Source organism: Scyliorhinus canicula, chromosome 14, assembly GCF_902713615.1.
Source record: "Scyliorhinus canicula chromosome 14, sScyCan1.1, whole genome shotgun sequence".
NCBI classification, from domain to species: domain Eukaryota; kingdom Metazoa; phylum Chordata; class Chondrichthyes; order Carcharhiniformes; family Scyliorhinidae; genus Scyliorhinus; species Scyliorhinus canicula.
In genome coordinates, this window is record NC_052159.1 from 88832839 (window position 1) to 88846925 (window position 14087).

General features: G+C 44.7%; 1 protein-coding gene across 1 annotated transcript in view; it reads right to left on the reverse strand.

Moving 5' to 3' along the window:
• chordc1a (cysteine and histidine-rich domain (CHORD) containing 1a) overlaps positions 1-5546 on the reverse strand; it is a 67514-nt gene extending 61968 nt beyond the window's left edge. Inside the window, exon 1 of the mRNA XM_038818284.1 lies at positions 5380-5546. Within this exon, the coding sequence (XP_038674212.1) occupies positions 5380-5443 (64 nt within the window). The 5' untranslated portion in view covers positions 5444-5546. The remainder of the gene's footprint in view (positions 1-5379) is intronic.
• Positions 5547-14087: the final 8541 nt, after the last annotated feature.

Genomic DNA, 14087 nt, shown 5'->3' on the forward strand with positions numbered 1-14087 from the left:
ACATACATTTTGGTAGATATATTGGAGAACATGGGGCTATACTGCCAGGTAAGGTTGACAAGAGATTTGGCAATTGTTCAAAACCACGAGGGGTCTGGAGAGCACAGATAGGGAGAAACTTTTTGCTGGAGGAAGGTTTGAGAACTAGATCAAAATGGTTAAAAACAAAATGTAAGCCGACATGAAGCAAACCAGTTTTTATACATATCACCATGATGATGGAGAAAACCCCTGAATTACGTATCGACATACTGAACTTCTAAATAAGGCCTGTAATTTTTTTTAATGGACACAGACCACAGCCATTTTTCTTTGTGTGTCCCACAATGACTTCAAATTTGCTAGGGCTGCATTTTGCCATCCTGGGTTGAAAGCGGTTTTGATGGTGTGGATACTTGTTCTCAACTCTGCACGAACATTCAGATTTTGTGTACACCTGAGATGAAATCAGGAGCTCAATGTCATTCTGCATCATTGAGCATATTATTGATTAGCTCTCATTTGCTCATGGAATCAAAGACTACAGGATCATACCTTCTTTCCAGGGTAAAAAGCTAGACATAAACGAACTGCCATCTCCTGTGGCGACGATGGGAGCTGACTATATCCTCGGCAGGAATGAGATCCCATGAGCAACGTGTCGGATTTATGGACTTTGGCCTTCCAGGAATATACAAAAGACTGGGATAAAACAGGCAAGAGGGAGGTATTCCATCACACTTCTGACTTGTGCATTATAAACTGAATTTGGGGAGTCAGGAGGTGAGCTACTTACCGCAGGATTCTGAATCGCTGACATGTTATTGTAGCCACAGTATGTATATGGTCAATGGTAACCCTTGGATGTTGATCGTGGGGAATTTGTGGTGATGGTTAAACTCTCTCTTGTTGGAAATGGTCATAGTGTCAATGTTACTTGCCACTTGTAAGCCCAACCCAGATATTGTCTGGGTCTTGTTGCAATTGGGCATGGACTGCTCCAGTATGAGTAGTAGCGAATGGTTCATAACATCATGCAGCGCAGTCAGCCAACATCCCACTTCTGACCTTATGATGGAGGGAAGGTCATTGACAAAGCAGCTGAAGATGCAGCAGAAGGTGATTGGGCTAGAACTCTACCCTGAGGAACTCCTGCAGTCAGTGATGTCCTGGAAGTAAAATGTTTGACCTCTAACAATCAAACCATCTCATTTTGTGCTAAATATGACTCCAACCTGTGGAAGGTTTCCCTCCGAAGGTTTCCCTCCGATTCCCATTGATTCCAGTTTTGCTAGAGCTCCTTGATGCCACACTTGGTCAAATGCTGCCTTGATGCCAAGGGCAGTCACCCTCACCTCAGCTATCTTGTCCATGTTTGAACCAAGACTGTAATGAGGTCAGTAACTGAGGGACTCTGGTGGAACTCAAACCGAGCCGTCAGTGAACAGATTATTGCGAAGCAAGTGTTGATTGCTAGCACCGTGGATGACCTCATCTATCACTTTCCTGATGATCGAAAGTGGTCTGATGAGGCAGTAATTGACAGGGTTGGATTTATTTTGCTTTTTGCATACAAGTTAGGCAATATTGCTAGGTAGATGTCAGATTGTAGCTGTACTGGAATAGCTTGGTTTGGGGCAAAGGTTCTGGAGCAATTGTTCGTACTATTGCCAGGATATTGTTGAGGGCCATAGCCGTTGCAGTATCAAGTGCCTTCTGCAATTCCTTGGATGTCATGTGAAGTGAATCGAATTAGCTGAAGACTGGCATTTGAGATGCTGGGGATTTCTGGAGGAGGCAGACATGGATCACACAGTTGGCACTTTTGGCTGAGGATTGCTGTGAATGCTCCAGCCTTATCTTTTGCATAGATGTGTTGGGCTCCTCCATCATTGAGGATAAGGATATTGAGTTGTTTAATTGTCTACCACTATTCACAACTAAATGTGGCAGGACTGCAGAGCTTAGATCTGATTGGTTGGTAGTGAAATCACTTAGCTCTATCTGTTACTTGCTACTTACGCTGTTTGGCACTGTTGCTCCTGGCAGCCCTCCTGCACTCTTCATTAAACTAGGGTTGATCTCCTGGCTTGGTGGTAATGGTAGAGTGAGGGATATGCCGAGCCATGAAGTTACAGATTTAGATTTAGATTTTGAACAGTACAGCACAGAACAGGCCCTTCGGCCCTCGATGTTGTGCCGAGCAATGATCACCCCACTCAAACTCACGTATCCACCCTATACCCGTAACCCAACAACTCCCCCTTAACCTTACTTTTTAGGACACTACGGGCAATTTAGCATGGCCAATCCACCTAACCCGCACATCTTTGGACTGTGGGAGGAAACCGGAGACCCGGAGGAAACCCACGCACACACGGGGAGGACGTGCAGACTCCGCACAGACAGATGGCAGTTGAATATAATTCTGCTACTGCTAATGACCCACAGCACCTCTTGGATGCCCAGCTTTACATTGTTAGATCTGTTCGAAGTCTATCCCATTTAGCAAGATAGTGCCTCAAGATGATCTCAGGGTAAAGACAGGACTTTGTGGTGGTCACTCCAACCAATACTGTCATGGACAGATGCAACTGCGGCAAGAGATTCCTGGTAATCAGCGGGAAGTTTTGTTGTCCATATCTGACTGGTGCCATGAGACTTCATGGGGTCCAGAGTCAATGTTGAGAATTCCCAGGACAACACCCTACCGACTGTATGCCAGTGTACTGCTGGCAAATCTGCTAGGTCTTTCCTGCCAGTTGGACAGGACATTCCCAGAGCAGCACTATCACCATCCCTGGATATTATCTGTAAACATCTGATGTAAACATTTTGTGATTATGTAGTTCAACCCAGCAGGAGAAAGGGTAGTTCTGGGTTAGGCTTTCGGAATTGAAACTGGGAAGGTGAACGGAGAATCAGTGACAGTATTTTGTTGGTAGTAATCTAATTCAAGTAATATTTAGCAGAGTTATGGAAAAGGACAAAAAGATAGACCATGAGCGAAAGTTATCAATTGGAGAATGGTCAATTTTAGCAAGCTAACATATGACTGGATTAGAAACAACTATTTAGGAACATAGAAACAGGAGTAGGCCATTCAGCCCGTCAAGCTCACTCGCCTTTCAATTAGATTATGGCTGATCATCTACCTCAGTACCACTTTCTAGCAGTATTGTCAAATCCCTCAATATCATGGGAAATCTATTTCTGCCTTGAACATGTTCACTAATTGACTTTCCAGTCCTTGTGAGAGAGTATTCCAAAGATTTGCCATCTTCTGAGTAAAGAAATTCCTCATCACTTCTGTATTAAATGGCCTACCCCTTACCAGAGATTATGTCCCCTGGTTTTAAACTCACTGCTTGAGGAAACATCTCATCTACCTCACCCAAGGAAACGCCAAGGGAGAGACCGACACAGGGACTAGAGGGCCACTCACAAAACTACGGTGAAGGGCAGGGCCTAGGATAGGACCCGGATACAGTAGAAAGGGGGAGGGGGGGTCGAAAAGGAAAACGTAAATTGTAAATAATAACCATTTCATCCATCTCTTGTACAGTGTAAAAATGTAAACTTTAATAAAATTACAAAAAATCTTAACTACCTCAACTTGAAGGCAATGAAGTTGCAAATAAGTGGGAGGTACCCAAGGAGACAATAATAGGTTCTAACAAAGAAAAAAGGTGACAGTCCCAAATCTAAAGCCCGTTCAATTCAAGCAATATATGACAAAAAAAGGAAGCTTGTGATGGGTATCAAGAGCACAATACTGCAGAAAGCTGAGAGGAACATTGTGTGCAAGGGTAAAGCTAGAAAGAAAATTAGAAAAACAAAGAGGACAAAAAGAAAAAGGGCACAAATCATGCCCAAATTAAATGTTTTCCAGGGTGTTAAAAGAAGCCGGGGTGGAAATAGCAGAGACTCTGGCCATCATTTTCTAATCCTCTCTGGCTACATGTCCAATGCCGGAGGGTTGGAGAACTACTAATGTTGTATCTTTCTTACAAAGATAGCAATTCTTCGCCAGTCAGCCTCAGTTTGCAGTGGGAAAATTGAAAAAAAAGAGGGGCAGTATTGTTATTTAGAAAAGCACGGAATAATCCAGAAAATCAGCCAAGATTTTTCAAGGAAGATTGCATCTGACTAACACGATTTGATTTTTTTGAGCTAACAAGTGGCAAGGAATTCATATTCATATAATTAATATGGATTTTAGCAATACTTTTAACTAAGTAACACATGGCAAAGTGGTCAGAAAAGTTTAGGATACTTTCCTTTAATGACTAAGGCATAAAATATAAGAGCAGGAAGGGTACGCTGGACCTGTTTAAAACTCCAGTTTGGTCACAGAGTACTGCAGTCAAGAGGAATTGTGATTGCACTAGAGTGCCACAGGACATTTAACAGGATGCTGTCAGGAGTGGAGAACTTTAGCCCTGATTAAATAATAATAATAATCATCTTTATTGTCACAAGTAGGCTTACATTAACACCTCAATGAAGTTACTGTTAAAATCCCCGAGTCTTCACATTCCAGTGCCTGTTCGGGTACACAGAAGGAGAATCAGAATGTCCAGATTACCTAACAGCACATCTTTCAGGACTTGTGGGAGGAAACCGGAGCACCCGGAGGAAACTCACGCAGACATGGGGAGGCCGTGCAGACTCCACACAGTGACCCAAGCCGTGAATCGACCTGGGACACTGGTGCTGTGAAGCAACAGTGTTAACCACTGTGTTACCATTAAAGATAGGCTGGGTTGTTTTCTTCGGAATAGAGGCAGAGGGAAGATTTAATTCAGATACAGAAAGTTTTGAAGGACCCAGGTAGAGTGCACAGAGAGAATCAAAATCACACAATTTAACACAACTTAAAACCAAGACTAAATGCAGCTCTGATTTACTTTGACCACCAATAAGGAATGTGACGATGAACGGAAACTAACAGTAAAGGGAGATACTTTAGGTTTGGAGACGGGTTCCTTCCTTCCCTCCCTCTCCAAGCCCTCACCAGCTCATAGGCAGCACAGTACCACAGGTGATTAGCACTGGTGCTGCACAGCAGGAGACCCAATTCGATTCTGGGCTTGGGTCACTGTGTGGAGTCTGATTGTTCTCCGTGGGTTTCCTCCCACATTCCAAAGCTGTGCAGGTTAGGTGGATTGGTCACGCTTAACTGGCCAGTTGTGTCCAAAGGTTAGGTGGGGTTGCTGGGTTATGGTTTAGGATGGAGGTGTAGGTTTAGGTAGGGTGCTCTTTCAGGAGCTGTAGATTCGATGGGCCGAATGGCCTCTTTCTGTATTGTAAATTCTATTATACTGTACTCAACTCGGAAGCCAAGTTAGTCCGGCTCCCGGCTCAAACCTGATAACCGGCGCTGTGCCATCGTCTTACCGTCGCTCTTGTGATCGGGATCAAAACGTTGTCCGCAGCCTTTGTTATAACACAAGAGAGACATTTCCGGACAGAAACCTGTACGAACGAATCTGAAAGCAGCCCGAACGCCGCTCCGACACTCACTGCTCGAGCAGCTCCCGCCCACACGGCCTCCACCCTCCGATCCACGCTTCCGCTTCGGCAATCTCCGGAAATTCTCGGCCCCTTCCGCACTCCTTCTCGAACATTCCAGCCTGTTCTAGGCTGGCCGGCCGAGGGACGCGCGTGCGCAGAGAGCCAGCACTCTTCCAGAACCTTGTGTTGAGCGGGAAAGATTCCCCCATTCATCAGCTCGAAGTGACTCGTGAGTTTAGCACTGCCACTGATAGTGGTGACAAATAGCGGCACTCTTAGGACTCATTTTTAATGGGCGTAGTTTGATTATTGTTTATTTTGGGGCCTTCGCCTTGCAGAAACTAGAAACAGGTATAAACTGATGAATTAGGAACGGGCAGACCATCTGGCTCCACCATTCAATCAGATCAAGACTGATCCAATTGTGTCCTGAACACCACTTTCCTGCCAATCCCAATGCCCTTTGACTCCCTTCTTGATCAGGAATCTATCCACCTCTGCCTTAAACATATTTGATAGGTGGAATCTTCTCATAAATCACTGTATAATCCGCTGACAGTAATGGCGGGTTTCCCCACCGTTTTGTGAAAATAATTGAACAAGCATGGGTTCCATGCCAGTTTGCTGGCAGGCAGCCACTGATTCAGCCACTTTGCCATCAGATCAACTCAGGTTGATAGGTACAGAGTCTCTGGATGGAGGACCTTTACACTAGGACATAAGTTCGGCATTGTTTCAGCCTACATTATTTATCAATGTAGGATGGAAAATCTCCTCCATGTATTTCCCAAGGTGATGGTCTACTTGAAGATGTGTTAGTCACCGACAATACCCCCGAGGAACTCATGTCAAGCCTGGAGAAAGTATTAAAGAGGTTTCGGGATGCGAGGGGTCTGCCTCAAAAGCGAAAGGTGTATTTTCCAGGCCTCAACAGTGCGGTACCTAGGATTTTGCATTGATGTTGCATCCCCTGAAAGAAAGGGTCAAGGTTATAGCTTAGCCCCTGCACCCAAAAATATCAGTGAGCTCAAATCCTCCTCAGTGTAGGCCAGTTAGCTTAACTTCTGTACTGGGGAAAATGTTTGAATGTATCATCAGTGAAGAAATAGCAAGACACCTGGATAGAAATTGTGCCATTGGGCAGACACAGCATGGATTCATGAAAGGCAGGTTATATTCAACTCATTACTGGAAATCTATGAGGGCGTTATGAGCACAGTGGACAATGGGGAACTGGTGGATGTGGTGTATGTGGATTTCCAGAAGGCATTCGACAAGTGCTGCGCAAAAGGTTATTGCATAAGACAAGGGTGCACAGCATTACGGGTAAAGTAATAGCATGGATTGACGACTGGTTAACTAACAGAAAGCAAAGAGTGGGGATAAAGAGTAGGGGCTGTTTAGCTCACTGGGCTAAATCACAGGCTTTGAAAGCAAGGCAGCAGCACGGTTCAATTCCCGTAACAGCTTCCCCGGACAGGCGCCGGAATGTGGCGACTAGGGGCTTTTCACAGTAACTTCATTGAAGCCTACTCGTGACAATAAGCGATTTTCATTTCATTCAAATGAGTGATTTTCTGGCCGGCGATCAGTGGCTAGTGGTGTGCCTAAGGGATCAGTTTTGGGACCGCAATTGTTTACAATTTACATAGATGATTTGGAGTTGAGGACCAAGTGTCAAAGTTCACAGATGACACTAAAATGAGTGGTAGAGTGAAGTGTTCAGAGGACACTGAAAGTCTGCAGAGGGATATAGGTAGTTTGAGTGAGTGGGCAAGGGTCTGGCAGATGGAGTATAATGTTGGTAAATGTGAGGTCATCAATTTTGTTAGGAATAACAGCAAAATTGAATGTTATTGAAATGGTAAAAGATTTCAGCATGCTGCTGTGCAGCGGGACCTGGGTGCCCTTGTGCAGGAATCACAAAAAAGTTGGTTTACAGATGCAGCAGGTAATTAGGAAGGCAAATGTAATTTTGCCCTTCATTGCTAGAGGGATGGAGTGTAAAAACAGGGAAGTTATGTTGCAGCTGTATAGGGTGCTGGTGAGGCCACACCTGGAGTACTGTGTACAGTTTTGATCTTCTTACTTGAGAAAGGATGTACTGGCACTGGAGGAGGTGCAGAGGAAATTCACTAGGTTGATTCCGGGGTTGAGAGGATTGGCTTATGAAGAGAAACTGAGTAGACTGGGCTATACTCATTGGAATTTAGAAGACTGAGGGTGGTCTTATAGAAACATATAAAATATTTTTTAAATAGTTAAGATAGAAGCAGGGAGGTTGTTTCCACTTGTGGGTGAAAATAGAACTGGGGCATAGCCTCACAATACAGAGGAGCAGATTTAGGACTGAGTTGAGGAGAAACTTCTTCACCCAAAGGGTTGTAAATCTGTGGAATTCCCTGCCCAGTGAAGCAGTTGAGGCTCCGTGATTGAATGTATTTAAGGCAAAAATAGATAGATTTTTGAAGAGTAAAGGAATTAAGGGTTATGGTGATTAAGCGGGAGCTGAGTCTGCAAAAAGATCAGTCATGAATAGCGGAGCAGGCTCGAGGGGCCAGTTGGCCTATTCCTGCTCCTAGTTCTTATGTTCTAAATTCAATGTGAGTTTGTCCAGGCTGTTTTCTTGCGTTTTGAAATTTCTGCCTGTACACCACAGGAACCACTTCATACGCACCAAGGATAGCTTTCTTTACTGCAGCATAACCTATAGATATCTTTTCAGACAATGATGCATACGCCACACTACCTCTACCCACCAGTTTACTTTGTAAAAGTAAGGCCCAAATTTCTTTTGGCCATTTCATCTGTTTAGCTACCTTTTCCAAAGAAATAAAGAATGCTTCCATATCCTTTTCCTCAAATTTTGGAAGAGCTTGTATAAACTTAAACATTTCTCCACTAGGTTCATGTTTGGAACTACTTCCTTCCTCAACCTGTTCTCACGTCTGTGCTTTAATTTCCAGCAATTTAAGTAGAAATTCTCATGCTCACTGCTTTTTTCTTTCTGCCATTGCTAACTTATCTATTTCCGATTCCCTCTGAACAGCTCTCTCTTTGTCTCTTTCCTCTTTTTCCCTTTCTTTTTGCTTTTCCTACATCTTAAATTTCTTCTGTTCTATTTCTTTCTATTTTTTGTTTGATTTCAATTCAATTTTCTTCATTCCGGTTTCTTTTTCTTTCCTATTTTCCTTTGTTTTGTAATTGTTTCATTTGTAATTGACTTTTAGCTAATTCAATTTCCTCACTTTTTGAAGAACCTGGTCTATCTGACAAGCCTGTAATTTTAAATATTTCACTATTTAATAACATCAGCTTTCCTTACCCCAACAGGTAATGTCAACTCCAATTTATCTGCCAATTCAGTTAGCTGATCTTGGTTACTTTCTGTAAACGGGCCATCTTTAGAAAGTTTTAGCAATTTCCAATACCATTTTGGATTCTAATCTATACATTATACCTAACAGTAACTCAAATTCTTTTGTCCAGTATCTCAGTAGCCCACTTACTCTTTTTTAAGGATTCACAGATCCCACCATTTCTTTAAATTAGGGACAATTTAGCATGCCAATCCACCTACTCTGCACATCTCGGGGTTGTGGGGGGTGAGACCCATGCAGACACAGGGAGAATGTGCAAACTCCACAGACAGTGACCCGGGGCTGGAGTCGAACCGGGGACCTCAACGCCTTGAGGCAGCAGTGCTAACCATTGTGCAACCGTGCGACCCCCAGATCCCACCATTTAACAATAAATTTCAGAATACGTTTTACTATTTGGCATCCAGTAACTTGCTTAACATGTTTCAAAATATCTCAACAGATTACTATTAATTATCATCCAATAACACATTCTCTATGTTTAGAAATCCTTAATGTATAGATGTTATGACTGGATGGGAAGATCCAGAATGGAACCTTGGTTCAAAAGACTATCATTTATTTATTTTTGTATAAAACGTGGAGGAACAGAGTCCAGGACTGCTAATTACTTTTATCAAGAATAAACATTTATTGAACAAATCTTCCATTCCACTTTTAACAGCGAATACAGTGCAGATTTTTACACCATCCCTTTTCGGTTTCCTTTGTCTTAATTGTTTTAATACAAACGGCAAGACCCAGCCACCAATTTCAATAATTATTTCAACTAATTCCATAAGTTGTAGTAAAATCTCACAAATCTAAAAATCACTTCAGATATCTTTCTGGTGTCTCAACCTTCTTCTCAGCTCTATCTTGTCTTTACTCAACAGTGCTCTGTCCTAGTACTTTTCACCTTAGACTTCTTGCCTTCATTTCTCCAGTTTCCAAAACTAGCTGTTCTTCATATTGAAATGAAATAAAAATTGCTTATTGTCACAAGTAGGCTTCAAATGAAGTTACTGTGAAAAGCCGCTTGTTGCCACATTTCGGCACCTGTTCGGGGAGGCTGGAATGGGAATTGAACCGTGATGCTGGTCTGCCTGGGTCTGCTTTCAAAGCCAGCAATCTAGCCCTGTGCTAAACCAACCCCTTGCTGCACTTGTTTTCTTAACCAATAGTCCATGATTAGGCTATTCTTTGAGGAAATCTGAGAGAGATATTGGGCGTGATTCTCCCCCAACGCTGAAATCGGGAAACACGATTGGGCAGAGAATAGCCTCTGATGCCAAAATCGCAGCAGGCACCGGTTTGACGTCAAATCGCGATTCTCTGGCACCCTAGAAAATGTCGTAAATGCGCTGTACAACCTTTAGACACTGTTTTCATATTATTACTGTAGTGGGCCCTCCCACTATACTCTGCCCCCAATGGGCCAATTTCCCGATGGCGTGAGACACGCGTGCGGGACCCGGCATGGTGGCTGCGGTCTGTGTCCAGCGCCGCCACACTCGATAGCATTGGGCAACACGGTAGCATGGTGGTTAGCATAAATGCTTCACAGCTCCAGGGTCCCAGGTTCGATTCCCGGCTGGGTCACTGTCTGTGCGGAGTCTGCAAGTCCTCCCCGTGTGTGCGTGGGTTTCCTCCGGGTGCTCCGGTTTCCTCCCACGATCCAAAGATGTGTGGGTTAGGTGGATTGGCCATGCTAAATTGCCCGTAGTGTCCTAAAAAGTAAGGTTAAGGGGGGGGGGGGTTATTGGGTTACGGGTATAGGGTGGATACGTGGGTTTGAGTAGGGTGATCGTGGCTCGGCACAACATCGAGGGCCGAAGGGCCTGTTCTGTGCTGTACTGTTCTATGTCTATGTCTATGTCGGGCAGGATCCGTGCCGCTGGCCGAGGGCGGGGGCTTCAGTGAGGGCTGGAGGGTCTGGCGGGGGGTGGCCAGCGGGTGGGCTGTGCGGTCGTGGATGGCGTGTCGGGCCCGTGCATGGCTGGCACCATGTTGTACGGCACGACTGCTGCAGGTCGTCAGCTGTGCGCAGAGTGACCCAGGACCCGGCTATTCTCTGGCTGTTTTTGGTGCAGAGGAGGGAGTTTCACTCGGTGCCGGTGCTAGTCCCTCGCCGGTCCCGGAATTGGTGAGGGTTTCATGCATATTTTTTAGTTGGAAAAGACCACACATGCTGCGCTGGCTGACCACATGTGGTCTGAGTAGGTTCATATAGTTAGTAGAGTTTACTGTGTTACTAGAGTCAGATCAGTAGAGTGTAGAATTCATTTAGGAGTTTTGTTAATTGCTCAATAAATACATTCAACTTACCTCGAGGTCTGGAATATTCTTCAACAGTACCCAGTAGCGGCTTGCGTTACTCAAAGTAACATAACAACACATCGTACAAGGAGTGGCTACTGTATCTACCTAGTTAAACTCGGTAAGTTCAGAGACAAACTTAGACAGCTCTTTGGCAACAGAGCCAACACAAGCATCGTCGCTGGAACAAAGCTACCGAATCCAGGCATGATAGACAAGACACAAGCTCCTTGTCACCTCAGGACCACTGATAATCTTAGTGCTAACTGGTGTTCGTTTAAACAAAAATTTCAACTATATGTAGAAGCATCTGAGTTGAACAGCTCGACCGATGCTCGGAAAATAGCTCTCCTACTGACCACTGCGGGTGACCATGTGATAGAGATCTTCAACTTGTTTCAACACACAGAAGGGCCGGACAAAACTAAATATGAAACTATCCTGGAAAAATTCAATTGCCTCTGCGAGGTAGACACAAATGAAATATTTGAGCGCTACATTTTTAACAAAAGGATGAAAGGTAAAGATGAATCCTTCAATAGTTTTCTCACTAACCTTAGACTGCTAGCCCAATCCTGCAACTTCGGTGACATAGCTGACTCTATGATCGGAGACCAAATCATTTTTGGAATCCACTCTGATCCTCTGAGAGAGCAACTGCTAAAAATTAAACATATGACTTTAAAGATCGCTATCGAAACGTGCACTGTAAATGAACACTCAAAAAATCGCTACTTACAATACAGATACGCTGAGAGTGAAAAAAAAAACCTCCCATGAGGTGGAGAGCGTTCAGGCCATCTCCCGAATGCAGCGCCTCCACATCTCCGATGGAAACCATCTTGCATGCTCCTCCTTGGGCCTGGTGCATGTGCAGTACGACCGGAAACACGAATTGGCCGAGAATCGCACCGCGCATGCGCGACGATGCACAAAATGTCAGGACGCTGCCGTCATGACGTGTACAAAGTGTGGAACCACCCACTTTAGAAAACAATGCCTTGCAAAAGGCAAACAATGTCTCCAATGTGGGAGGCTCAACCACTAAATTGCCCAGTGCAGATCTGCACCACAATTCCGGAGTCAGCGACCACAGTTCAAACAGAACCGCATCAAATGTGTGCAACACCAAACGGATGACTCTGATCAAGAAGTTCAACAGACCCAGACGAGGACTACCTGGATAAAACATTCCGAGTAGGCATCATCACAAAGTGCGAAAACGCCACACCGGCCACCTCATAAGTCAAATCAATCCTTGCAGTTTATTCCGAGGATGAATGGAACGCAGTGATGTGTGTCAACCGATGCCCCATCCAGTTCATACCGGACATAGGCGCTTCCGCCAACTTGATCTCGAAGTTTGACTTCATGAAAATCAAGAAGGCTCCCAAAATCCTTCCACCTGCCTGCAAACTCCAGGACTACAATGGCAACTCAATCACAGCACTTGGGGTCATGCCACCTGACAGTGTCCAACCGACACTCAGAGACACGCCTGAGTTTTGAGATTGTCCGACCAGACAACCAGACAGTGCATCCCTGCTAGGTGCGCAAGCCTGTAAGCAACTGAACCTCATCCAGAGGGTCAACACCATGATGCCATCTCATCAGGATCTTCAGGCCAGCATCGACGACATACTGAACCAATACCCAGATGTCTTCAGTGGAATGGGCACACTTCCATACGAGTATAAAATTCTACTGTGGGGTGATGCAAAACCAGTGGTCCACCCACTAAGGAGAGTTCCTGCTCCACTGAGGGATCAACTAAAAGCCGAACTCGCAAGCCTACAGAAGAAAGGCATCATCTCTAAGGTCACTGAACCAACTGACTGGGTCAGCTCGATGGTGTGCGTCAAGAAGGGTTTGCGGGACCTACGAATTTGCAGCGACCCCAAGGATCTAAACAAAAACATTATGCAGGAACATTACCCAATCCCAAAAAGGGAAGAAATCACGAGCGAAATGGCACACGCGCACTTCTTCACGAAACGATGCATCCCTAGGATTCTGGCAAAATCCAACTCGAAGAATCCAGCGGAAAGTTCAACACACCTTTTAGCAGATTCTGCTACAACCGAATGCCATTTGGCATCATCTCGGCTTCTGAAATATTCCAACACATCATGGAACAGATGATGGAAGGAATAGACGGGGTTTGTGTCTACGTTGACGATATCATCATCTGTTCTTCAACTCCAGAGGAACATGTGTCGTGACTGAAGAGAGTGTTCCGACGCATACATGAGCATGGCCTCAAGCTAAACAAATCCAAGTGCAGCTTTGGGACGTCCACGCTCAAGTTCCTGGGTGATCAGATATCGAAAAACGGTGTCCGCCCGGACACAGACAAAATAAAAGCCATTAAGGCAATGAAAGTCCCCGAGGACAAGAAATCAATACTGCGTTTCCTTGGAGTGGTAAGCTTCCTAGGCAAATTCATCCTGAATTTGGCCACACACACAATGTCCCTAAGAAAATTGATAAAGAAATAAACCGCCTTCGAGTGGACGAAGGAACACCAGAGTGGTTGGAGCTGAAGGCCAAACTCACCACTGCATCCATCCTTGCATTCTTTGACCCAGATCGCGAAACTAAGATCTTGACCAATGCAAGTCAGGATGGCATTGGAGCAATACCGCTACAGCAAGACAACATCATCATGGGTCCCAATAGCATATGCTTCACGGGCAATGACACCAACAGAGACCAGGTACGTGCAGATTGAAAAGGAGCGTTTACGTCTTTTCACCGGCATTTTAAAATTCCATGACTATGTCTGCGGCCTGCCAATAATCACAGATGAAACGGATCACAGACTTCTAGTCCACATTATCCGAAAGAACCTGAACAACATGACGCCCCGATTACAGAGACTTCTGCTCAAACTTTGGAGGTACAATTTCAATC